The sequence below is a fragment of the Motacilla alba genome, chromosome 15 (genome assembly GCF_015832195.1).
Source record: "Motacilla alba alba isolate MOTALB_02 chromosome 15, Motacilla_alba_V1.0_pri, whole genome shotgun sequence".
NCBI lineage: Eukaryota > Metazoa > Chordata > Aves > Passeriformes > Motacillidae > Motacilla > Motacilla alba.
In genome coordinates, this window is record NC_052030.1 from 13,389,502 (window position 1) to 13,415,893 (window position 26,392).

Below are 26,392 nucleotides of genomic sequence, written 5' to 3' on the forward strand. Positions count from 1 at the left end.
CAGCAAGGCTGCTCAGCTTACAAGGAAGAATGCATCTGATCTAAGCCAGCCTCTTGCCAATGACAATGACATTAATCTGCTCCTGCAGGAGAAGTCACCTTCCTTCCACTCTCCCACCAGGACACCATCCCCAGGGTGTCTGTCTCGACCTTCACAGGCTGTGCAGAGAGAGGTTTAATAAAGTCCAGCGCCCCAGGCTCAGCGTGGCTCCTATTTCCTCCCCTCATTAAATGGGAAATGATTCCTGATGCTTTTCGATGGTCTTGGTCATCAACATAAATGTTTGCTTTGGAATTCTGCTACACTTTGCTCCTCGTGGGGTTTTTTACATAAACTAGCTCCAAAAACTGCAGCAGCCCCATTGGTCCTGATCCTGTGCTGATTTCTATTTTTAGATTTGAGTCCCAAGAGACAAACACTTCTGTTTCTATGTGAGCAGCTCCATTGCTCTGATGAATCAAGATGAGTTCAATTGCATGACACTCTGAGATGGCAATCCCATCACTGACTCCAAATTCCTCCTTTTCCTTTGCTCCAACGGCTCTGCAATCAGGCATCAGCCTCTAACCACTTCAACAGCTGCTCCTGTCTTTTCTCCACACAGCAGTGCAAAGTTGGCTTGTTTCTCTGGAAGTGCTCCCAGCGGAATGAAGCAGTGGGGATGAGATGATTCTGGGAGCTCTGGCTCCCAAAGCTGAGCTTCGCTGCAGCTCTGCACTGCTCAGCAGACTTCACAGCTAGAGGGAGATACAGCATGGGAAGGAAGTGCTTGGCCTGGAAAACCCTCACTCAAAAGGCCTTTCCTAAACAGCAAAGTTGAAATAAGCTGGAGCCAGCTCCCAGGCAGTGCCTCCCACCTCCCCCAGGACACGTGCCAGGTGTGAAATGCCCTCCCCTCCCTGCACCCTGCACTGCCGCGCACCCAGCGAGGGATCCCAGGCTGCAGAGAAGCGGCTGAGGGCATTCCACTGCAGCCAAGCTGCCACCAAAACAGGAGGCACAGAAGCTTCACCCCCCCGCTCAAGGGCACTGCTGCCCTCCCCGTGTCCTCTCCTCACCCAGGCCGAGCAGGGCAGCAGGATGGATCCTGCCCCTTGCTGGGATCACTCCCTGCAGGGCGTGAGCCAACCCAGCTCAGAATGCTGCTGGGGCTGCGCTTGCCAGGGGCCACTGCTGCCTGAGTGTCCCTTCAGAGGCACCCAGGGGTGACAGACTGAATACTGGAGGGGTCTCCTGCCTGGCCACGAGTAGATGACCGTGGGAAGGTGAATCTGTAAGGAAAGATACTCAGATTTTTTTCAGGTGCTGCCACACACCTCCAAAATTATGAGATTATGCTTGAAATCCACTGCTGTATTTCTGCTCTAGTTTTCAACACTGCTTCAGTGCTCTTGAACAATGGCAAACGACTGACAACACTCACCAACACTCCTAATGTAAAAGCCAGGTGGGAAAAGACCTCAGACTTTCCAAAGCACAACGAATCTGTTGGCTTTACAAATTCAAACTGTACAATGAAGTTGATTGCACCTTCACAACCAAAACACACTTACATCCCCTGAGGGCTGTGCAGGTTAAAGTATTTTATCTAGCATTTTCAGAGAAATTCAACCAAAGAGTTTTGGGGCAGGGAGGAAAACATCAAACCTGCTGGCAACGTAGAAAATTCCACAAAGGCTTCCTTTTTTTCTCGTTGCTCCAAGGGAAGCTGCCAGGGCATCTGGTGGGGCTTTGCCATGACCTTCACCTTGTAGGCCATGTTGGGCTTCAAATTAAAAAAATGGTACTTGTAGCTAGCAGCCTTGACAATGTCAAACTCCTCCTCGTTCAGGAAGATGACATGGCTGTAGTTACTGTTTGTGGGGAGCCAGGAGAGCTCAGCAGAAATCTGGGTGATGTTGTCCACCCGGAGGTTGGAGGGGGCCACGATGACGTCCTTGCCCACCAGCAAGGTGCACTGCAGCTCGTCGGAGTTGCCCTTGCTGGTGATGCTCTGGATGGATATCCTGTACGTGCAGGTGGAGGTGTTGAGCTTTTCTATCAGAGCTTTCGTCCTGCTGCCCAGGGCGACGTTCATCCTGACCTCCTTGTCCACCAGCACGTTGTAGCTGCTGACGGTGCCCCAGCCGGGCGGCACCACCGGCGGCTCCCAGCCCACGATCACGCTTTTGGCCAGCTGCTTGATGAGGGTGATTTTTCGAGGATAAGGCACGATGTCTTCTCCGATCTCGTCGATGTTGACGTCCAGGGTCCCCGCGCCGTTGCTGAGCGCGCCGGGCTCGCCGCGGCTCGGGGGGCTGAGCTCCAGCCGCCCCTCCAGCGCCGGCCCCGCGCGGTTCAGCAGGTTCTGCTCCTGCTCGCTGCCCAGCCGCGCCTCGCTGTCCTGAACAAAGTCCACAAAGTTCGAAGGGACCAGGCCTCTCTGTCCGTCCAGGAGCTCTCCTGCAGAGAAGGAGCAATGCCATTAAAAGCCCTGAAGGAGAACACCCTGTAGCCCGGATTTTTTAAGATTTTCTAAGCTGTTTACATTCTTGTAAGGCACTTTCTCACACAATTTCTGTAGATAACTCATTTATTTGCATTCCTTTATGGAGGAGGAGACATTTGATGGGCTGGTGGTTCGTCCAGTGTCACTGGAGAGGTGGCACTGTCACCCTCCAATCCACTGTCACTTTTGGAAATCTGTGAATGTTGGAGTCAGAAAGTAACCTTCCCTTTCCCTTCACCTTGAGAGCAGCAGTGAGCGTGTCATTTCGTGTCCTACAGTGACAACACCCCGTCCGTGGCAGTGCCTTGAGAGTGGGCAAGGGAAGGGGCAAGGGATGAGTGACAGTGCACAAACATCATCCCCAGCTCGGGAGCAGAAGGGCTTATCAAGGGAAATACCAGAACTGCCAGCAAGCTTTTTTGTCAACTTAAATCTTGCCAGTAGGAAAAGCTGACACCATAAAATATTTTATAATTAGCTCTGCCTGCAAGGAGCGGCTTTGCTGGTGCAGAAACTCTTTTAATTAACACCACGGTGATAAAGCTAAATTTAGCAGCCGATTTCGGAGCAGACGAAGGAGAGAATTTGGAGCGTGCTTGGCAGACGAACTGATCTCAGTCTGCTTGAATTAGCAGGAGTGGAAGGATTAAAGGAGACGTACCTTCGTAGAAGCCGTCCTCGTCCATGTCTCCGTACACATACAGGTACTTCCCTGCCGTGAGAGGCAGCTCCGCCTCGGGGTTCTCGTTTGGTCCATCGAAGGGGTTGTAGCTGTGGGGGCACCGGCAGAGTGCTGCTCAGGGCACGCCTGCAGCTCCCCAGGCAGAGCCTCCGCATCCCTCCCGACGCCCCCCGTGCCCGTGAGGCCCCTCTGCCCTCACCCCACGTCCTCTCCTGCAGGATGTGCTCTGACACTTCTCCCTTGGGGCTCTTGGTAACACCGGCCAAAAGTCTCTGTGTTTTTAGAGTGAATTAAGGCAAGCTCAGCTGTGGGGCCTTTTCCAGCTGCTGTATTGGATTTTATGTTCCTTTTACACCAGTTCATTAAACTTCTACAGGGGCAAGGTAAAAGAAGACCAAAACAGTGAGCTACATCTAAGAGAAGCTACAGAGAGACAAAAAAAGCACTTAAATCTATTTCCATCTTGGGAGAAGCTGCTAGCCACTGAAATTTTTATGGCGACAGTCCCTAATGCCTGAAATTTTAATGTGCAAAGCAGTGATGGACTTCAAATCTTCTCCTGCTTGAAGAAGCAATTGAAAGGAAGAGGGTGAGACCTCTCCTCTAGAGCAGGAGGTGCCCATTCAATCTGATTTGAACAGGAGGGCAGGAGGCAGGGGGTGAGAGCTCAGCTCCCTCTGGCAGCTGGGGCACAGGGACAGGCCCTGCTCCGCAGCAGTGCCAGCAGCACAGGCTCTGCAGAGCAGCCATTCCACGCAGAAATTCAGGGTACAAGGGAGGGGAGCCAGCCCTGCTGCTGAGTATCTCAGCTCTGGGTGAGTGCTGTAAGGAGACGGGTGCTTTACCTGTAACGGGCGATGCAAAGGTGGACTTTCCCAGAATATCTCTGCTTTGAGGTATTGGAATTCTGATCATTATCCATCTGTGGGGGTGTGGGGGGAGAAAAAAGATAATGTGGTTACAAAAAAAGAAGAATGAGCAGTTTTCCTGACAGGTGATATCAATCAGTAACACACAATAACAAGGAAAAAAGAATTAAATTCTGACATGGAGCACAACTGGTTAATTTTACTTAGAAGGGCAGAATCCAGTGACTGAGCACTTAAAACAAATGCTGAGTTTAGAACTGGTGCAAGTGTCAGCCTCCAAACACCTGGAAACCACGAGTATCACACAAAATATACCCCTTGCCAATGCAATCCAATCCAGCCCCATCCAATCCAGCCCCATCCCATCCCATCCCATCCCACCCAACCCACAGCATCAGCATCTCTTGAACACCACCCTTTCCACCAACTGAAGGAAATAACATATTTTCTCCTGAATTTCACATCACACTGAATTCAATCCTGCAAAGCCACATGTTTATTCTATTACAGATCTGGTCTAGAAAACCTGGAGGTTTAATTGGGGTGTTGAATCCAGAAAAAAATGACCAACTTTTTGCCTGAGCTCGAGAGAGTTAATTAAGGTAGAAATACTGGGTTAACAGTGGGATCAAATGAAATAAACTGTCCAAAAACAGAGCAAAATTTTACAGCCTAGGCAGAGTGAACACTGAGCTGCAGCTCCCAGCTCTAAACTGGTCCCTGCCAGGAGCACCCCAGGAAAATCCCCAGGGAAGAGGATTCAGGTGTCTGGTTGTTCCAGAAGGCTTTTTAATAGGAACAACCAGGCCATTGCAGACTATCACTGATTTATTTATTGGTTTATTGATTTCAGACTTCCCAGCACGGTGTTTCATTTTTCAGGTTTTATTCACACGCCCTCCCTTGGGTCTGGGTGTCTCCAAGGAGGAATGGAGCTTAATTTCTGTGAGCTTGCCTAATGTGAGCGTGTATCACATAATTACACTCTAGAAGGCACAAAAAGTACAGTTCTGCACAAGAGGGCTTGACATTCCCAGCGAGAGATAACTCAGAAATCACAGAAAAGGGGAATTAAATTGGACGTTTGCGTCTCCTGCTCCTTGCTGTTAGTTCTGCTTCCCTAAGTCTCCTTGCTAAGCTGCTTTTTCTGTGGCCTCTTCAAAAAGCAGTGAATGTTTCCACTTTTCAATAATGCTGCTGCACAAATATACACAAATATTTCCTCTGAATAATCCTCAGACATGCTTGTGGAATTCCCACTATACAAGAATCCAGTATTTTGTTGAATACCCTCAGGCTTGTGATCCATTCAGAAACATTCTGATTCCACCAACTTCCACATTTTCAGTACCAATTAATATAACATGGATAGAAAATAGGCACAGAGTTGCAACCTACTTACTGCTGTAAGGGTTAGGAAAGGGATTTCCTGAAATGAGGGGTAAAATCTGAAGATCATTTCCTCGTGGCTAGCTGCCCAAATAAGCCAGGATATCTAATAGAGAAAAAAACCCTTCTACAGACTTTCCAAGATTTGTTCTATGCAGTTTTTATATTTAACATTTGTCCTAAACATTAAAAATCATGATATATTATGAAAATCCTTTGCCAGGATTTTCTTCTCCTGAGAAGCTGAGGGGCCTCAGGAAGGAAATGCAAACAAGAACTCTCTGCTGCTGTGGGATGCAGCAGGTGCTGCCTTGGTTGGTCCATGGAGGTGTTTCTAATGAATGACCAATCAAGGATGCAGCTGGCTCAGGCTCTGCTCAGTCACAGCCTTTGTTATTCATTCCTTTCTGTTCCTGCCCAGCCTTCTGATGGATCCTTTCTCTCTGTTCTTTTAGTGTAGTTTTAATATAGCATTTTAATATAATATATATCACAATATAATAACTCAGCCTTCTGGAACATGGAGTCAGGATCTCTGTGTCTCTCACCCTTGTCCCAGCTGCCCTGAAGACCACACAGAGATGCTGCTGTGCCTCACCCAGGCGTGCTCTGTGCTCAGCACTGAGAGCTGCAGAGCTCCTCACAGCCCTGAGCTCCAACCGCGGCATCAGCCGCAGCTTCCCTGAGAACACCCCTCAAATCCCACCGGCCACGCTCCCGAGCTGCCTCAGGAAATGACAACATTGGTGTCTGGCTTTTTAAAAGCAGGTGGATCAACCTGCAACAGCCTGCTGGAGCAGAGGAGCCTCAGCCCCGAGCCACTTTTTCAGTTAAAAATTGAAGAAGACTCACGTCTGAATCAAATCTGCATCTTGGGGTACCAGGTCTTGACTTGGCCAGGAGCGTGGGTTTGACAGACAGCTGCTCTGGCTTGTCTCCAGATATCTGAAGGGGTCTGATGAACTCTGAGATCACACAGCGGCTTCCAGGAGGGCTCTCATGGCCTGGCACGGACAGAGCACACGGGAATCAGCAGCGGCTCCAGCACAGCCCTGCCAAGCCAGCACAGGGCACTCTCCTCTCCTGTCAGAAACCCTCCGGAGGAAGGCTGGGGGGGCTCAGCCTGGCAGCTCCCAGACCTTGGTAAACTGCTGAAGGCAACAACAGGTAGCAAAACACAGCCCAGAAAGGGAAGGCATTTCCACTGGCAGAGCCCAAAGGTACATGGAACAAAACACAGCCCAGAGAGGGAAGGCATTTTCATTAAAAAAACCCAAAGGTACATGGAACAAAACACAACCCAGAAAGGGAAGGCATTTTCATTAAAAGAACCCAAAGGTACATGGAACAAAACACAGCCCAGAAAGGGAAGGCATTTTCATTAAAAGAACCCAAAGGTACACGGAACAAAACACAGCCCAGAAAGGGAAGGCATTTCCACTGGCAGAGCCCAAAGGTACATGGAACAAAACACAGCCCAGAAAGGGAAGGCATTTTCATTAAAAGAACCCAAAGGTGAAGTTTCCCCAGTGAGAAGAAGCCACCTTGTCCCTTGGTGTGCCTGGGGAAGCTGAGGCACGCAGTGTAACACACCCGGCACTGCAGAGCTGCTGCTGGAGCCTGTATTTATTTTGGGGACCCTGTCATAATCTGGAAATCAGAGGCAAGCCATGCATTTGTCTTCTAAAACAGAGACTGGAATGCTAAGGATGCAGTTGGCAGGATATTCCTCTTGCAATAATTGTTTGACTTTTGGCAGGCAGGCAGTGCCAGGTGTCTCCTGGGAGCTCCTCACTGACACCAGCACTAAGCCACAGTGATTCATCCCTCCATTCTAAAACATGGAAACTCAGGCGATGCAAAAGGAAACGTCTCCAAAAATCCTTCTGGAATATTTTTACCGTGCTTCTTAGAAAGAGCTTAGAGGAAAGCAAAGAGAGCTCACACTGCCCACGGAGAGCCTCACCAGAGGCTGAGCTCTCTCCCCTCCTGGCTCAGGTGAGCACCAGGGGTGAGACAAGCCAAAGGAGCAGTGGTCCAGGCTCCAGTAAAGCTGAGAAAAGCCACTTGTACATTTTAGCTCTCAGCGTTGTTGAGTGCCCAGAGCAGGAGCTGTGACCTGAGCTGGTTTTGAGCAGGAGCTGCAGCAGGGCACAGCGAGCTGCTGCTCCACGGGCACTGGCACCGTGCATCCTGCCTCTCCTTAACACCAGCAGCCTGTGCTGCAGTCGTTCAGCCCCTGCATTTGTTTAGGTTCAGCATTTCCTCTCCTGCTCTGCCAGAAGCCTGACAGCAAGGTTTTGCTACTGAATTTCAAGATTCCCAGTCCAGGCCACCAGGAATTATCAGAGGAACCTCATTGTTCTCACTGCAGAGGAGAAAAAGCTGCAAGAACTCCATCAGAGGGTTTTCTGGTGAGCTCATTAGTCCAATATGATTAATTTTCTCTGCATCTCTGTAATTTACAGCAGGCCAGCTTCAGCACATCGACAGCAGGGAAATATACAACTCACCACACAAAAGATTAATTACAACCAGCCCCACTTAGAGCAATCCCCAGGCTGCAAAAGGGCACATTTTTTATTCTTGGAACCTTTCTCACGTCTACAACAGAGAAGCCCTCCCTGTTCAGGAGCCTTGAGCCAATTTAGCTCCTTCTGTTTGCTGTTAATGTGCTTGCCATCTCAGCCTGCCAGTGCCAAGCTAGAAATAACTGGGCCAACTGTGATTATTCGCTCAGAGGAAGCCTCTGGTGGGTCTCAGACCTCCGGCCTTGTTTCCAAACTGCTGGCACTAGGTACAGAGCCTGGAGCAAGGGGCAGGGCAGCCCTTGCTCTGCATGCACACAGGTAACGACCAGCGCAGGAGCACGCTTCATCAGGAACCCCAGGAAAATCAAGGTGCTGGAAGAGATCCTTATTCTTTCACTTGGCAAATAAGGTACCCAAAATGTACCCTGAGCCCGCCGAGGACTCTCATGGAATGACACAGTGCAGCCTGTGATTGACACGGGAGTTGTTTTTAGGTGTCCTCAGGTAACCTCTTGGCTGGTCTTTGTCCTTTCCTGTGAATAATGGATCGTTTACAAAGCTCTGCACGGGAGAGCCGTTGCCTCGGGCAGCAGGAGATGGCCTGGTGAAAGTTCAGCACAGAGCTTGGGCAAACACACACTGTTGACTGAGCTGGGGACTCTAGATGTAAGGACAATATCAATATATCAATACAGATTTTTTTTTAATTACTTGATGTTCTCCATTTCTCTTGAGACTGTTTTTTACTTTTTGGAAAGTTTTGCTTTCAAATTTTGATGGAGAAGTGCATAATTTCTGCTGCACAAATGAAACTGAGCCCAAGCCACTCTCATGTCTGTCAAAATACTCGATTTTCTGCCCAGCTCTGTTTAAATGGTTTTTTAATATAATGGATGTAATGTAATATAACTCCTCCTTCAGCAAGAGAGCAGACCTGCTTCTGTGCCTGGGACAGGGAAGGGCTTCCAACAAAGCCTGCACATGCAGACAGATGCATTTTACACAAAAACAGGCAATTTTAACCCTGAACAGGTTTCCTATCACTACACTCAACAACAATTGCAGAGAACTTTGCTCTCAGTGAAGCCCAGAGAGGCTCCCTGGAGCAGAGGCTGGACAGAGCTAAAGGAATAAAGCAGGGATTTACTGAAAAGCCTTCAAAGGATGCACCTTGGGCAGTGCCAGAGCCTGGCCAAGGCTGCACCCAAGATGGACAATGGTCATGAGTCTTCACACTTTTATGAGTTTTGGTCCATTTCCATCTTGGGTTCAGGGTCCAATTGCAGCTCCAGGTTGTGCAGTGCCTCCCTCCCAGGCTGCTCCCTCCATCCCCTGCTGTTTGCACTCTTTGGGTGCAGCTGCAGTGGTGCAGTGCCTCCCTGCATCCCCTGCTGTTTGCACTCTTTGGGCTGCAGCTGCAGTGGTGCAGTGCCTCCCTCCATCCCCTGCTGTTTGCACTCTTTGGGTGCAGCTGCAGTGGTGCAGTGCCTCCCTCCATCCCCTGCTGTTTGCACTCTTTGGGTGCAGCTGCAGCGCTGTCCTTGGCTCTGGGCTGGAAAAGGATTGCTGTGTGTGCCTGAGCTGTGAGGAGAGCTGCTGGCCCTGTGTGTGGGGCTCAGAGTCACACACCAGTGCAGGGCAGAGCCTGGGAATACGAGAGCTCAGACTGCAGGCATCACCAGCAGTGCCTGGATGAAACTGGAAGAAGCCCAGTGTAGTTATGACATTCTATGAAAATCCTTTTGTCAGGGTTTTCTTCTCCTGGGAGGCTGAGAGGCCTCAGCTTCAAAATACAAACAATTATTATCTGCTAGTGCAGAATGCAACAGGTGCTTCCTTGATTAGTCAATGTTAAGTGTTTCTACTCAATAACCAATGAAGGAGGCAGCTGGCTCAGACTCTCTGGGAGTCACAGCCTTTGTTATTCATTCCTTTCTCTTCCTGCCCAGCCTTCTGAAGGATCTCTCTCTCTGTTCTTGATAGTTTTAGTGTGCCGTTTTTAATATAATACATCACAATACAATAACCAGCCTCCTGGAGCATGGGGTCAGGATCTCTGTGTCTCTCCCCGTGTCCTTCTCTGTGTCTCTCCCCGTGTCCTGGCTGCCTGGGAGCCCAGCCCGGCGGGGGCAGCGATGCCGTGCGAGGTGTGCCCCGGCGGGAGCCCCCAGCCCCTTACCTTTGCCGATGGAGGTGGCGATGCCGTTCATCAGCTGGGCCAGGGCTTTGCCGGGGGGCCCCGGGGGGGCCAGCGAGGCGCTGCCCAGCAGCTCGATCTTGCCCGCCTGCTGCCGGAACCGCTCCAGCTCCCGCGACAGCAGCTTAAACTGCTCGCTCTGCGTGCGGCATTTCTGCTCCAGCTCCCGCACCTTGGCCTGCGGACACACGGCGCTCAGCGCCCGGGGGGCAGCGCGGGGCACACACAGCCCCCCCAGACTGGGGACTGGGGACACACAGCCCCCCAGGCACCACACAGCCCCCCCAGCCCGGGGATTGGGGATACACAGCCCCCCCAGCCCAAGGATTGGGGATACACAGCCCCCCAGGCAACACACAGCCCCCCGGCCCGGGGATGGGGATACACAGCCCCCCCAGACTGGGGATGGGGATACACAGCCCCCCCCAGACACAGATGGGGATATACAGCCCCCCCCCCAAGCCCCTCCCAACCAAAACACAGCCCCCCAGCTCGGGGATTCAGGACACACAGCACCCCCCAGCCTGGGGATTTGGGATGGGGGTTCAGGACACACAGCCCCCAGCCTGGGGATTTGGGATGGGGATTGGGGATGGGGGCTCAGGACACACAGCCCCCCCAGCCTGGGGATTTGGGATGGGGGTTCAGGACACACAGCCCCCAGCCTGGGGATTTGGGATGGGGGCTCAGGACACACAGCCCCCAGCTCCCCCCAGACCTCCCCACACTCGGAAGGTGGCCCGCGGGCAGCCCTGCCCCCCTGAGGTGATTCCTGCTTCCCCCACCAGCTTCCCGAGGGGAAATGCCTCATCTCACACCCCGGCAGTGCTGAAGAAATCCCTGCCAAGAGCACCCGCAGGGAGACCCTGCAGGGCTGTGGCTCCTTCTCTCCCAGCTCTGTGTGCCTTTCCAGCTCTCTAAAAGGCAGGTGTGGCATCTCTGGGGCATCTCTGGGCTTCGCCCAGCTGCTGCCATCCAGCTGAACCTCCTCACTGCTGCATTTACATTTGTGTCTTAAAACCCCACAAGAACAGAGCCCCCAGGGATCCTGCAGAGCCTGGGCCCAGCCACTGGCTGAACTCCCTCAAAACAGTGAAAACCAAACCACCCCGAGGCGCTCCAGCCAAGAGGGGGCTTCTGCAAGCCTGGGAGGGCTACCAAAACATGACGGGTTTGTCTGGATTTTGAGGCATCGGGCTTTAACAAAGCAGGACTGAAAGAGGAGCCCGTGTTGTGAACCTGCCCAGACAGAAGGAGGGGAATTGCTGAGCGAGCAGGGGAGGGGGTCAGACTCGTTCCCTGGCTGAAAGCAGGGGCCAAGGCACCCAGGGGAGCTCTGGGGGTCTGCACAGGTTGGACCACAGCACGAAAGCCCTTTCTCCAAGGCTGCACTCTCCCTGGCTGAATGGAGGCTGGAATAATGTGTCTGTGCTGAGCAAACATCACCTTCCTGCATTAAACCCCTTGGTGCCTGGCTGAGCAGCTGTACTAACAAAGGAGGGCTGGATAGCAATTAAACTCGTTCAACTGAACTAAGAGCTTCGGGTTTTTAACGGGAAAAACATTCCCTGTTTGTGTAAGAAACCTGTACATTTATACATCAAGAAAACAACGCTGTCACACAGCACCTATAAAGAGATCCTGGCTGAAGGAAAATGCTCACAGTACCCAGAAGAACCCCAAAACCCAAACGTTCTACTCTACAAGGTGGCACTGTTTGTTCCTTTTCTTGCACCTAATACTTTTTTAAAGTTAGAGTGGATTTTAAAGATATAATTTCCTTGCATCCATAACACACAAATCAATTTATTTCTGCAAAAGAAAGCTCAGGGTATCCCTCTGATTGATTATGAAACCAAGAACAGCAAGAATCAGACTTTGTGGGAGTTTTACACAAACATGAAATGCTTGGGGCTCTCGTCTTTCTTTTTTTTTTTTTTTTTTTGCTGTGGTTTTGAGCGAATGAAATGTCAGATTTTGCTACTTGTTAATTTGTTAACTTGTTAATTTGCTGCATGAAAATGGCATCTGTGCAGTTTCAAAAGGACACGAAGCAAACAAAGAAGAAAACTGGGTTACTTGGTTCCCACTTTCCAATGGAAAGCTTAAGGATGAGCCATTCAACCCTCTAAGAATATTACTGACCCTTCAGCAGGCAGCTATGGAAACTCTAGCACAGAATAAAAAACACAAGCATCGCAGTCCACGCCTCAGCAAGAAGATAAGGCTGCCTTAAGAGTATTTTTGAAAAAGCATTAATAACTTAGAAATTGTTTGTATTGCAGTAAATGCCCTGTCTTCTGAGCATGCAGAGGTTTCAAGTTCTCTCATGAGAGTAGGAAGCCTGGGAGAAAAATGCCTTTGCTGCTGTATTTGAGTAGGGTTGTGAGTTAGAACTGAGCTGGCACTTTATAAAGATAACTGGCCATGAGAGCCACGGTGGAGCCACCAGGAGGCATCCCCACGCTCATCCCTGCTCCCTGACCCCAGGCATGTGCTTGCTCTGCTCTCAGCCAGCCTCAGCTGCAGGAGATCCACAGATTTGGGTCTGACCCTGCCGAGCAGAACGTGCTCACAGGCTCAGAACTGGGAATTTTCCCCCTGTGCCTGGTCCCTGCCATTTAACCTGTGCTCACAGGCTCAGAATTGGGGATTTCTACCCTGTGCCTGGTCCCTGCCATGCAGCCTGTCCTGAGCAGGGTGTCCCAGGGCTGGCCCAGCTCTGCCTGGAGCTGGAGCTGCTGCCCAGGGCAGGGGATGAGCCAGCCCTGCTCAGACAGCCTGTCTGCCTGTCCCCTGGCACTGCCCAGCTCCCCTCCCAGCTGCTGAAACCCAAAGGCTCCAGGGATGGGGGGAAGCAGGCTCATCCATCAGACAGGGATTGCACACAGGGCAGGGAGGAGCAGCTCTGCAGGGCTGGATTGCACACAGGGCAGGGATGAGCAGCTCTGCAGGGCTGGATTGCACACAGGGCAGGGGGGAGCAGCTCTGCAGCTCTGGATTGCACACAGGGCAGGGATGAGCAGCTCTGGATTGCACACAGGGCAGGGGGGAGCAGCTCTGCAGCTCTGGATTGCACACAGGGCAGGGATGAGCAGCTCTGGATTGCACACAGGGCAGGGGTGAGCAGCTCTGGATTGCACACAGGGCAGGGGGGAGCAGCTCTGGATTGCACACAGGGCAGGGGGGAGCAGCTCTGGATTGCACACAGGGCAGGGATGAGCAGCTCTGCAGGGCTGGATTGCACACAGGGCAGGGGGGAGCAGCTCTGCAGGGCTGGATTGCACACAGGGCAGGGATGAGCAGCTCTGCAGCTCTGGATTGCACACAGGGCAGGGATGAGCAGCTCTGCAGGGCTGGATTGCACACGGGGCAGGGGGAGCAGCTCTGCAGGGCTGGATTGCACACAGGGCAGGGATGAGCTGCTCTGCAGCTCTGGATTGCACACAGGGCAGGGGTGAGCAGCTCTGCAGCTGGACAGGTCTGGATTCAGAGCAGGAATGGGCACGTTCTGCTGGGCAGGGACCACCCCACAGCCCCACTGTTCACACAGCAGTGGCTTTCACTGGGCAGCTCAAACCAGCCTCAGGGGCAAATATCACCTGAGCAGTCTCTGCCTTAGCAAAGGACAACCTTTTGAATTCAGACAAAACCCACACAGTCAGGAGGTCACACTCTGAGGGAACCACCAAACCACTCCTACTGGGCATGCTGGTGAGGAGCTGGCTGCAAACCAGGATGGAGCTCTCGTTAAGCCATGCCAAGGCTCCTTTCTTGCAGAAGTATCCTGGTTTGCATGGTTTGGTTTAAGGCCAACAGTGCAAAGCATGCTGGCATAACAAGGGCTCCAGCACACATCCCATGCGAGGTGAGGCCGGGCTCTGCTTCTCATGTGCAAGGGAGGAGTGCAGGACTCGGCACAGGGAAAGGAGATTCATGCCCTAAAATACCTGCATGCTGTCCAAGGTGTTCTGGGTGAAGTGCAAAGCAACAAATCCCAAACAGACACAGTAAACAAAGAGATGTGAAATAAACAAAGAAATAAAAACAGTTCTGAATAATTTCTTTACATTTCAAAGCAGCCTCTTAGAGGAGCTACACGTGTAAAAGCATGCATCAACGCGAGCAGCACCACAGCAACCAGCACTGCTGCTGATCTGAAACTGCAGAAGGCACACTCAGTAAAATGCTAACAAATAACGTGCTCACAAAAAGCAAAAGCTTTGGAAATCTTGTAGGGGTTATGCAAATCAGAGGTTGCAGACAGATCAGCTAAATCAGGATTGTGCTCGGCTTGAGGGGGTAAATAATCTCCTGCTCCTCTTGTTTCTGTTCTCCTGCATCAAACTCTTTGCACCAGGCATTGAATAATAACTGCAGCTCACAGTCTGGAAGCTAAACCAAACGTAATGGATATGATCATAATGAAAGCCTACGAGTAAAACACTCTCTGTGGGAATATTCACTTTTATAGATAATAGTAAACAATTGCTTTAATTTTTTTTTTTTTAAGTTGATCAATGCAGCAGGAAAAATCCACCTTTCACTGAGGCACGGCCAGCAAGTGCATACAGAAATACTGTGGGGAGGTGAAAGGACTGGAAATTGCCTCTAGATAAAAGGAAATTTCTAAATGAAACGTTGACAATGCACCTGTATTATCCATCCTATTTGTGCACGTTCTTTAGGACATGTACATTAACACTTAAAACCATTCCATGCCTTTTCCTCAGGCAGAAAATGAAGTGTTCTCCTGCCAGCACACCCTTTGAAGGTTTTTGAAGTACCTCAATTCTTTCATTAGGTTTACAGTTTCTGCCTCTTTGACATGTTGCTTTATGTTAATTAGGCAGTGTTTAATTAGGGACCCTAGGTAACTGGTGGGTATTTGCTGCTGTATTTCCAGCCTAATAAATCAAAATTCTCACCGTTAATCGCTCCCCTTAGTAGTATTTCACAAAAAATGGTACCAAAAGAGAAACATACATCACTTGCAACAGCTCAGCTCAACGCCCTCCTTACTGAGCTATAAATCCTAAAGGATGCAATTCTATCAGAAGAGAGAAAACCCTCTTTGGCTGCACGTGCCTCGAGAAGCTCCCAGTGCCCATGCTGGAAGTGACCCTGCTCAGAAGGGACCCGGGCAAGCCAAGGGAAGCCAGGGGATCTTACCTCTAGCAGCTGAACTGCTCCTTCATGCTCCTTCTTAGCTTCAACCTGAGCCTTGCATTCGTGCGAGAGGACGAGGGCAGAAGGAGGGGAAAGGAGGCAGAGGGAGAACGAGTTAGTCGTGCCCCGTTCACCGCGCTGAGAGCACAGCCAGCAGCACCCCCAGGGCCATCTCCAGGCAGCAGGGTGGCTGTGCCAGCCCGGCAGGGCTGTTTGCCTTGGGAGGTGGCTCTGGGAGCAGGGCTGCTCTGCACGCGCTGCCCCAGCCACTGCCAGCCTCCCTGCAGCCCCAAAGTGCAGCTGGAATGCACTCTGCTCTACACACCAGCCCTCCCTGCAGCTGGAATGCACTCTGCTCTGCACACCAGCCCTCCCTGCAGCTGGAATGCACTCTGCTCTGCACACCAGCCCTCCCTGCAGCCCCAAAGTGCAGCTGGAATGCACTCTGCTCTGCACACCAGCCCCAAGTGCAGCTGGAATGCACTCTGCTCTGCACACCAGCCCCAAGTGCAGCTGGAATGCACTCTGCTCTGCACACCAGCCCTCCCTGCAGCCCCAAGTGCAGCTGGAATGCACTCTGCTCTGCACAGCAGCCCCAAGTGCAGCTGGAATGCACTCTGCTCTGCACACCAGCCCTCCCTGCAGCCCCAAGTGCAGCTGGAATGCACTCTGCTCTGCACACCAGCCCAAAGAGCAGCTGGAATGCACTCTGCTCTGCACACCAGCCCTCCCTGCAGCTGGAATGCACTCTGCTCTGCACACCAGCCCTCCCTGCAGCTCAGGGCTGCCCAGCCCTTCAGGGGGACCTGGGTCAGGCCAGAAAGCCACCACCAAAACCCTAACCCAGAAACCCAAACCACAGACCAAAACTACAGACCAAATCCACAACCCCAAATCCACAGACTGAAACTACACACCCAAAACCACAAACCCAAACCCACAAACCCAAATCCACAACCCCAAATCCATAGACCCAAACCCACAGACTAAACCCACAGACCAAAACCACAGACTCAAAACCACAGCCCAAAACCCACAACCCCAAATCCACAACCCCAAATACACAAACCCAAACCCACAGACCAAAACCACAGACTCAAAACCCACAACCCCAAATACACAACCCCAAACCCACAGCCCCAAACCCACAGTCCCACAGCCCCGTCCTGCAGCCCAGCCCAGCCCTGCTGCAGCCCTGCTGTCACCCTGGTGACAAGGGACACGGTGCCAGCAGGTGCCAGCAGGTGCCAGCAGGGCACACAGAGCCTGAGCCATCCACCAGCACGCGTTTCACAGACTGGCAGACAATGGCACCCACGGCTGCCCCTGCTGAGCATCAAACCCCCTTGGGTTTAGGTTTTCTCAGAGAAGAAGGCTGGGTCCCCAGCAGCACCAACAACACTGAGCTCTTCCTCCCGCCTGGGAAACGGGGTCAGCCTGTGCAGGCACCAGACACGGAGTGAGCTTTTGTTCCTTGCAGAATGTGGCAGCAAGGCAGGGGCTGGGGCAGGGAAGGCTCTGCTCTGACGGGCAGCTTGGTGCTCCTCAGCCTTCCCAAGGCACGGGGCGTGCTGTGGAGAGCCACCCTGCTGCTGCCAGACTGCCACCTGCCTTGGGAAGCGCCTCCCCCAGGAAAGACAATGAAAAACCAAAAGGGAAGGAAGGGTTTGACACGCACTGGGAGCACTGGGAGGCCAGCTCTGGATGCAAGCTGAGCCAGCAGCTCCTGGTAAAGCTGGCAGGGACGTGTTTTAGTCCTTGGGTAACAGATTCATTTAAGACATTGATCTGCTGAGCATGTTGCATGGGTGGAACACCAAACCCAGCACAAGCTGGGCAGGGCCCAGTGCCTGTCCCTGCAGAAACAGGAGCACACACGTTTGTGCTGCCAGTCCAGAGGAGGATTTATGAGAAGAATGTGAGAAAAATTAGCAAAAAATGCTGTGTCTTCCTTTGATTTCTTTCCTTTGCCAGGAAATTTAAGCCCAAAATTTATGAGGCAGTTCTAATAATAACTGCTGAATATAACTAGAAATGGCATTTTGCAGTGTGCCTAAGTACACTTACTGAGAAAGACTAAAAGAAAATTAACTGGGAGATTTCATTTGGTCAACTACAGCGTTCTATTTCAAGCAACATTATTACATACATCTTTGATTCTGCTGAGAAGGTCCCTCCTTCCCAATTCCCTACCAAATTATCATTAGCAGCATTATTTCTGTGTTTTAATCTAGTCCAGCAATTGGAAAAATCAACATTAGCACTGAGACAATTGCAGCCTTAAGTGGCTTTGGCAAAACTGAAACTCAACATCATGGTTTTTGTATTACAATGAATACTGAGAAATTGCAGTGCGGGGAGAAAGAAAAGTCTTGAAGTGATTTGTGAATTAGAGAATGACCTTGGGAGTGAGTGAGGTGTTAAAGCAACTGCTCAGTTTCTGTGGGGGGCTGATGCTGGCTGGGCACCAAACCCTTACCACACAAACCTGACACATTCTTGAAAAGGAGGAGCAGCTGAGATGTGCCAGCACCTCACGAGACTTTCTTTCCCTGATTTACTGGGGAAAGGCAGCAAGGGTCGCACGTCTGGAAGAGGAGCCCAGAGAAATCCTGCCAAACACGGATGTGCCAGTGAGAACATCAACACAGGCTGGAAACGGCACAGACCTCGAGTCCGACTGCCAGGAAACCAGGACTGGGTTCCTTGGTGACATTTGAGAAACGCACAGGTGTCACCAGGCCAACCATGAGGGGAGCACTGGAAACGGAAAGGAAACCCAGGAGGCTGAGCCACTGCTGTCCCTGCTGGGCTCAGCAGAGCCCGGGACAGCGGGGCAGGTTCCAGCAGGGATCAGCCCTGCAGCACGGAGCAGCCCTGCAGCACGGAGCGGGGCAGGTTCCAGCAGGGATCAGCCCTGCAGCACGGAGCAGCCCTGCTTCCAGGGCACAGCAGGGCCCGGAGCCGCCAGGGCAGGCAGCAGCTGCAGCTGGCTGGGAGTGCCTCCAGCCCAGGGGATCCCACCATGCTCCTCTGCCCTGCAGCTCGTGCTCCCACCTGCAATCTCCTGCTTGTCCCTGTCCTGTCCTGTCCCAGGTACCTTCTGCAGGGGCTCCATTCCTCCCTGTCCCTGTCCCTGCCTGTCCCTCTTCCTGTCCCATCCCTGTCCCATCCCCAGGTATGTTCTGCAGCAGCTCGATCTCCTGCCTGTCCCTTCCCTATCCCATCCCATCTCCAGTGCCTTCTGCAGTACCTTGATCTCCTGCCTGTCCCATCCCTGTCCCATCCCATCCCTGTCCCCTGCTGTCCCCGTACCTTCTGCAGCAGCTCGATCTCCTGCCTGTCCCATCCCTGTCCCCTGGTGTCCCCTGCTGTCCCCGTACCTTCTGCAGCAGCTCGATCTCCTGCTGTTTGGCGTTGAGGACAGCCAAGGCTTGCTCATGCTCCAGCTCCAGCTGTTGCCGCCGTTCCGCAGCCTCTCGCATGTGCTGCGCCAGGAGAGGGACAGGACAGCTCTCAGGGCACGGGGACAGTGCCAGCTGCGGCCACAGGGGCTGCCACGGCCGGGGGGCACGGCTCCCACCCCAGACACCTGCCTGGCACCCTCAGAGGCAGCAGGGAAACCAGGAGGGGTGGGAGTTCAGTCAGGGCTTCAGCCAAAGGGAACTCAGGCACTTGGACATCAATTCCTGCCAGGACCCAGGGTCTGACCCTGCCAGGACCCCGGCTGTGACACTGCCAGGACCCCGGCTGTGACACTGCCAGGACCCAGGCTGTGACACTGCCAGGACCCAGGCTCAGCCCTACCAGGACCCAGGCTGTGACACTGCAGGACCCAGGCTCAGCCCTGCCAGGACCCAGGCTGTGCCCTGCCAGGACCCCCTCTGCAGATAGGAATCTTTTCATTCCAGGGTGATATTACTGCCCAGCATCCCTGCAGCTTCCCAACAGCCTGCTAATAAATGGGAGTTCAGAGAGATCTGTGCTGGATTCTGCTCTCTTCCCTGGTGGAGCTGGGGTTGAGGATTTTTATTTCCCGAGTTACACAGCGCTCCCACAGCGATCTCAGAGCAGAGGCACCACACCTCATCTGCAGCTCCGAGATACTGCACACAAAGCTGCGAGAAAGCAGCCCCTGGGAGAACAAATGCGTGGAGAAAACGGACAGGAACAGCCCAAAATGTCCCTGGTTGTCCACAGGAGAGCATTTCACCAAGCTCACTTCCCACCTGTGATGTTGTCACCTGCTACACAGAGGGGCAGCCAGGCAGGCTCTCTGAGGGGAAATATCTGGGCAGTTAAACATCTGAAATGAAATATCTGGGCAGTTAAATATCTGAAATGAAATATCTGGGCAGTTTTTCTCGCTCTGGGCTCTCTCCCGTTCTGGCTGCAATAGCTGTGCAGGGCAGTGTGCACTCAAGTGCTGTGAGTGCCCCATAAAGGTGTCTGGATGCCCCTGTGCTGCTTTGAGAGCCCTCTCCGTGCCTGGGGCTCTCATTCCCACTCTGTGTAGTTATGATATTTTATGAAAATCCTTTTGTCAGGATTTTCTTCCCCTGAGAAGCTGAGAGCCTCAGCTTCAAGATGTAGAGAAATGACTGTCTGTTGCTGTGGAATGCAGCAGGTGCTTCCTTGGTTGGTCCAGGTTAAATGTTTCTAATTAATGACCAGTCAAGGGGGCAGCTGGGTCAGACTCTCTGGGAGTCACAGCCTTTGTTATTCATCCCTTTCTATTGCTATCTGCTTTCTGATGCATCTTTCTCTCTGTTCTTTTAGTACAGTTTTAGTGTAATCTTTTTGATATAATATATTTCACAATACAATAAACCAGCCTTCTAAAACATGGAGTCCAAATTTCTCCTTCTCTTCACCCTTATCCCAGCTGCCCTAAAAAGCACAGCCCTGATCCCAGCCGAGAGGGGGGTTCAGTGCCTGGCTGTGCAGGGCCCCCCGGCTGAGCGCCAGGGACCGTGGGGAGCGGGGAAGGACTGGGATTTGGGATCTGGGATCTGGGATTTGCACCCACCTTCAGGACCTGCTCTAAGTTCTCCAGCTTGGCTTGGAGCTGGTGTTTTCCCCTGGCAGCCAAAGCTCGTTCTCGGGTCGCTCTCAGAAGGGTTTCTCGGAGGTGCTCATAGTCTGCGGTAACCTGGAGACACAAACAGGTCGCGGCTGCAGGGAGGGCAGGCAGCACACCTGGCACCTGGGCAGGGGAACGCAGAGGGAAAGGCTCCGAGCAGGCAGGGAGCCAGAGCCTCCCAGGGAATGCTCCCGAGGAGCCGTGCCTGCCCCAGGCTCACGGGACCTTCCCGCAGCAGGGGGGGAGGCTGCAGGGTGCAGCACAGGCTGCAGCACAGGCTGCAGCTGCAGCTACACACGCCATGCAAACTGAACAAACACAGCCCAGCGAGGCTGCAGGGTGCAGCACAGGCTGCAGGGTGCAGCACAGGCTGCAGCACAGGCTGCAGCTGCAGCTACGCACAGGCCACGCAACCTGAACAAACACAGCCCAGCGAGGCTGCAGGGTGCAGCACAGGCTGCAGCTGCAGCTACGCACAGGCCATGCAAACTGAACAAACACAGCCCAGCGAGGCTGCAGGGTGCAGCACAGGCTGCAGCACAGGCTGCAGCACAGGCTGCAGCTGCAGCTACGCACACGCCACGCAAACTGAACAAACACAGCCCAGCGTGCCCTGAACGAGGGACAGCCAAAACACTTCCACACTCCCTGCATCCCAGGGGCCCCGAGATGGGCGTGCTGTACAGAGAGGCAGAGATCTCACACACACACACACACATATATAAAAAAAAAAAAAAAATATATTTACATACATACATATATATTTATATATACATATATTTATATACACACATATATATTTATATACACATATATACATATATATTTACATACATATATATTTATATATACATATATATTTATATATACATATATTTATATACACATATATATAAATATATACATATATATGTATATATATTTATATATATACACATATATATTTATATACACACATATATATAAATATACATATATATCTTTACATACATATATATTTATATATATACATATATGTATTTATACACACATATATATAAAAATACATATATATATTTACATACATATATATTTTTATATACACACATATATTTATATACACATATATATATAAATATATATATATATTTACCTACTATATATATATGTATAAATACACATATATATATTTATACACATACACACACACACACACACACACACACATATATATATATTTGATAAAACTCAAATTTCCATTTCTTCTGGACTCTTTTAAGTGTGACCTGGCTTCAGAATAAACTCAAACACACATGATCAGCCCGCGTTAACGCTTGGAATCAGTGTGCCTGCAATTGTAAAATCAGTGTTCTTCTGCAATGAACCCCTTGCTCTGCCTTGAAACGTTTCTATGCAGAAGGTGTTCAAAGGATCAGACACTCCTGACAGAAGATGTGGTTTGTGGTTTGATTCTTTGGTCCTGTGTCAAGCAGTTCAGCAGGATCAAGTCTTTTGACACAGGATTTTGTGAATCACCAGTGACAGCGACTGCTTCATAAACAGAAAACAGGAAAATGCATGGAATTACTGCTGCCTGCCACGGGAAAGTTCTTCCTTTAATTCAGATCAGCTGAAAGTTTGATTTCTTAGCCCTGATCACTGCACGAGTTTGAGATCTGTATTGATGCCTGGCAGGATCATTGCAGCTGGAACCATACCAGATCTTCTACATGAAGGAAGAATCCAGCAGGAATGAACAGCTGGGCTAAAAGCCCCAAGATTATTTCCACATGCATTGCCCCTTTTCTGCAGTGTTTGCAGGAGGTGAGGAAGCAGCAACGTTTCTATTTCGTTTGGTCTGGTTTGTTTGTTTTTATTTTGGCTTTGTTTGTTTGGCTTGGGGTTTGTTTTTATTTTTTTTGTTTGCCTTTTCTAATGCACTGTTTTGAAAGCTGATTCAGCCTCTTTGTTTGCCTTCTGGCTGCAGCTCGTTGACTTGCAGATTTTGCCACGGAGCAAACCATGTCAATGGCTGCAGCCAGCCCCTGCACCAGCCCTGCAGAAGGGCTCTTTGGAGTGCAGTGGGCTGGAAAAAAGACAGGAACGGGGAACAAATCATGTTTTCCACAAGAACTGATGCAATTATTGTCAACCCCGGGATTTTTTTTTTTTTCTGTGCACGGATTTTCCTTTTCCCTTCCTTGCAGTTCTTTATGACAAAGGAAACTCTTTAACAATGGATTTTCAGAACCAATCACTCCTGCATCCTTGGAACTGCGCTGCACTGCTCAGATCAGAGGCGCTGCTGAGGAGGAACGGCGTGGAAAGGGGAGCAGAGGGGGTCGGGATCAACAACACAATCCTGCTCCTGTCTGGCACTGCCAGGACCCAGGCTGTGCCCTGGAAAGGGGAGCAGAGGGGGTTGGGATCAACGATGCAATCCTGCTCCTGTCTGGCACTGCCAGGACCCAGGCTGTGCCCTGGAAAGGGGAGCAGAGGGGGTTGGGATCAGCGATGCAATCCTGCTCCTGTCTGGCACTCTCAGCTCCTCTCCCCAGATCCAGAGGCACAATGTCGGGAACAAGTTACAAGAAGAGGTTGTTTGTGTCAGACTTTGGGTTTCCCTGTCTCCAGAACAATTCACCCCACCTGACCACCTCTGGAAAGAAGTTTTTCTAAACCTCACCAGTTGTCATATTCTGAATATTTTTGGGAGCAAGGGAGCAGAGTCAGGGTTCCCTTCTGCTCTGAGCCTCTCCCTGCTGGCAGGGCCCTTGGCTTCCTGGACACTGAAAGCAGAGCCTTTCCTCCTGGAAACCATCCCCAGGAGCCTGCAGCTCCCAAACCCATCCCCAGGATCCTGCAGCTCCCAAAACCCATCCCCGGGAGCCTGCAGCTCCCAAAACCCATCCCCGGGATCCTGCAGCTCCCAAATCCATCCCCAGGAGCCTGCAGCTCCCAAACCCATCCCCGGGAGCCTGCAGCTCCCAAAACCCATCCCCGGGAGCCTGCAGCTCCCAAAACCCATCCCCAGGAACCTGCAGCTCCCAAAACCCATCCCCAGCAGCCTACAGTTCCTGAAATCCATCCCAAGGAATCTGCAGCTCCCCAAACCCATCCCCAGGAGCCTGCAGCTCCCAGTCCATCCCAAGGAATCTGCAGCTCCCAAAATCCATCCCCAGGAACCTGCAACAGTGAGAGGAAATTCTAGTCCTGACTTGGGGGGAATTCTAATCCTGACTTAGTGGGGAATTCTAGTCCTGACTTAGTGGGGAATTCTAATCCTGACTTAGTGGGGAATTCTAGTCCTGACTTAGTGGGGAATTCTAATCCTGACTTAGTGGGGAATTCTAGTCCTGACTTAGTGGGGAATTCTAGTCCTGACTTAGTGGGGAATTCTAGTCCTGACTGAGCAGCCGCCGTGACAAACGCTGACCTCTGTGTTGAAATTGCTCTGGCAGACTTTCCCAAGGCACCTCGAGACAAGCAGAAGGAACAGTAAAGCGCTGTCAGCCACGCAGGCTGTGCTTTGTGCTTGCCGATGGTCAGAGCAGCCACGCCTTCGGTGTCCCCGGGGACTGAGCCCCCGCGGCATTAACGCTGCACAGCGCTGCGGGCCAGCCGGAGCAGCAAACTGCCCAGAGCCTCATCTCTGTGCCGAGGCACGTGTGAACAGCAGCACAGAGAGCAGCACACGAGGGGAGGGAGAAATTCACAGGCAGATGGATGAGTAAAATGAGGTGATGCTGTGACACACGTGGCTGCGTCCTGTCACAAAGTGCTCTAGCTCTGCCTGCTTACAGAAATCAGCTCCCACTGAGAGAGTGGGACCCACGGGGACCCAGCTCTGCTCCCACACCAGGGCAGGGCACCCAGGGCAGCACAGCCAGGGCAGGGCACAGCCAGGGCTGCACAGCCAGGAGCAGGGCACAGCCAGGGCAGGGCACAGCCAGGGCAGGGCACACAGAGAGCAGGGCACACAGAGAGCAGGGCACAGCCAGGGCTGCTCCTGGCTCGGGCAGGGGCAGTGCCAGGAGTCCCCCAGCCTCTGCCCAGGGAGCCCAGCAGGGCCAGGCTGCACCCTGGCCAGCAGCTCCTGGCTCCCAGGGGCACACCTGGCACACCTGGGGACAGCAGGGCACTCCTGGCACACCTGGGCACACCTGGCAGAGCAGTTGTGTGTTACCTGACCATGCTGCACTGCTCAGGGGCACACCTGGCACACCTGGGCACACCTGGCAGAGCAGCTGTGTGTTACCTGGCCATGCTGCACTGCTCAGGGGCATACCTGGGCACACCTGGCACAGCAGCTGTGTGTTACCTGGCCGTGCTGCACTGCTGGGGGGCACACGCTGGCATGCTGCAGGCTCAGGCAGTCCTTCTCCCGCCCAGCATCGTTCAGCTGCTCCTCCTGAAACAGAAACAAACGTGTCACACCCCCAGCTCCGTGTCACACCCTCTGCTCCGTGTCACACCCTCTGCTCCGTGTCACACACCCAGCTCCGTGTCACACCCTCTGCTCCGTGTCACACACCCAGCTCCGTGTCACAGCCCATGTCACACACCCAGCTCCGTGTCACAGCCCGTGTCACACACCCAGCTCTGTGTCACAGCCCCAGCTCCTGCAAAAATAATCCCAAAATCTCCCTGTGAGGTGAGAGAGAGCTCAGACTGCTGCCCCGCCTCGCTCGGAGCTGGCAGGGGAGGCACTCCTCTCCCAGGAAATAAAGCACTGCAGCTCCAGCAGGCAACAGCTGGAATGCAGGCTCATGCCCACACTTTTACACTCACACACTTCACCTCCCTTCCAGTGCATACTCATTTCTAACAGGAATAAATGGCCACTTTCCAGTTCAGACAGCCTGGCAGAGCATCTCTGTCCTGCCGTGCCAGGCAAGGCAGACATGCAGCACCAGAGGTGAGGAGCCTGGGCGCCAAGACCAAGGACTTAACTGCAGCCCCAGGAATGTATTTTTATGTATTTTTATGTATTTTTATGTATTTAGACAGCAGCCTGAGCTGGGAAAAAGAACAGTAAATAAAACTCAACCACACAGCCAAAGGTGAAACCAGCAGGGTGGGAATGCTTCATTTGCACCTCTGTTCACCACAGAGGCAGCTCCTCTCAGCATCCTGTCCCTTTAACCAGGATAAAGCCCACCTGTGTTCCCCATCCCAACCAAATCCATAAAGGTGAAGAAGCACCTGAAACAGCACCAGGAATTACTGGACAGCTCCAAGCCTAGGAAATACACAGACAGAAAGCCAGCAACTAAACCTCAGCTCCAGGATTTCCCCTTGAAACCCCTGCAGTTGGGAGAGGATGTATTTGTGTATCCTCAGTGTGTTTGGGAGTGACAAATAAATGTTAACTTGAAATATTTATATTGCTTGCTCAGAAAGAAAGCATTAAAGAACAAAGGATAAGTGACTCAAAGGTTCTGGAGCAATAACAGGTGGCAAAAGCCAGAAACTGAGCCAAAGTCTAAATCTCAGCCAAGTTCCCTCACTGGGCTGTGTCTCCTGGAAGTGATCCAGGTAATAATTACTGTCAAGGCAGGAATTCCAAAAGTGTCTGCTTGGGTGTGCTCCCTGGAGTGGCGTGTGAGCAGCACTGAGCCCATAGCCTGCAGCAGCTGGGGCTCAGCCCCGTGCCCAGGAAGGCACAGCCTGCCCAGGGCAGCCCTGAGGAGCAGCCCCTGATTTCGGGCTGTGGAACATCCTCTGTGAAACAGCCCCTGTGAGATAGCCCCTGGGGAGCAGCCCCTGCTTTCGGGCTGTGGAACAGCCCCTGTGAGACAGCTCCTGTGAGATACCCCCTGAAACAGCCCGTGAGACAGCTCCTGTGAAAAATCCTCTGTGAAACAGCTCCTGTGAGACAGCTCCTGTGAGATACCCCCTGAAACAGCCCCTGAGGAGCAGCCCCTGCTTTCAGGCAGTGGAACAGCCCCTGTGAGACAGCTCCTGTGAAAAATCCTCTGTGAAACAGCCCCTGAAACAGCCCC

The 26,392-nt window shown here is 52.0% G+C and overlaps 1 protein-coding gene across 11 annotated transcripts in view; it reads right to left on the reverse strand.

The window, feature by feature from the left end:
* The window catches only part of RIMBP2 (RIMS binding protein 2), a 66,627-nt gene that overhangs the window by 19,585 nt on the left and 20,650 nt on the right, over positions 1–26,392 (reverse strand). For 5 of the 11 annotated variants that reach the window (XR_005258775.1, XM_038152625.1, XM_038152627.1 and 2 more), the window contains exons 1-10: positions 24,709–24,717; positions 20,355–20,477; positions 18,709–18,813; positions 15,329–15,379; positions 14,107–14,127; positions 10,139–10,334; positions 6,281–6,432; positions 4,016–4,092; positions 3,150–3,259; positions 1,648–2,442 (exon numbers count right to left, since the gene is read on the reverse strand). Coding sequence is in view for 10 of the 11 variants with exons in the window: in XM_038152625.1 (XP_038008553.1) it covers positions 1,648–2,442; positions 3,150–3,259; positions 4,016–4,092; positions 6,281–6,432; positions 10,139–10,334; positions 14,107–14,127; positions 15,329–15,379; positions 18,709–18,810 (1,504 nt within the window). In the remaining variant the exon portion in view is untranslated. Of the gene's footprint in view, positions 1–1,647; positions 2,443–3,149; positions 3,260–4,015; positions 4,093–6,280; positions 6,433–10,138; positions 10,335–14,106; positions 14,128–15,328; positions 15,380–18,708; positions 18,814–20,354; positions 20,478–24,708; positions 24,799–26,392 lie in introns of those variants that run through there. The other 6 variants (XM_038152626.1, XM_038152619.1, XM_038152629.1 and 3 more) reach the window with 2 other exon arrangements.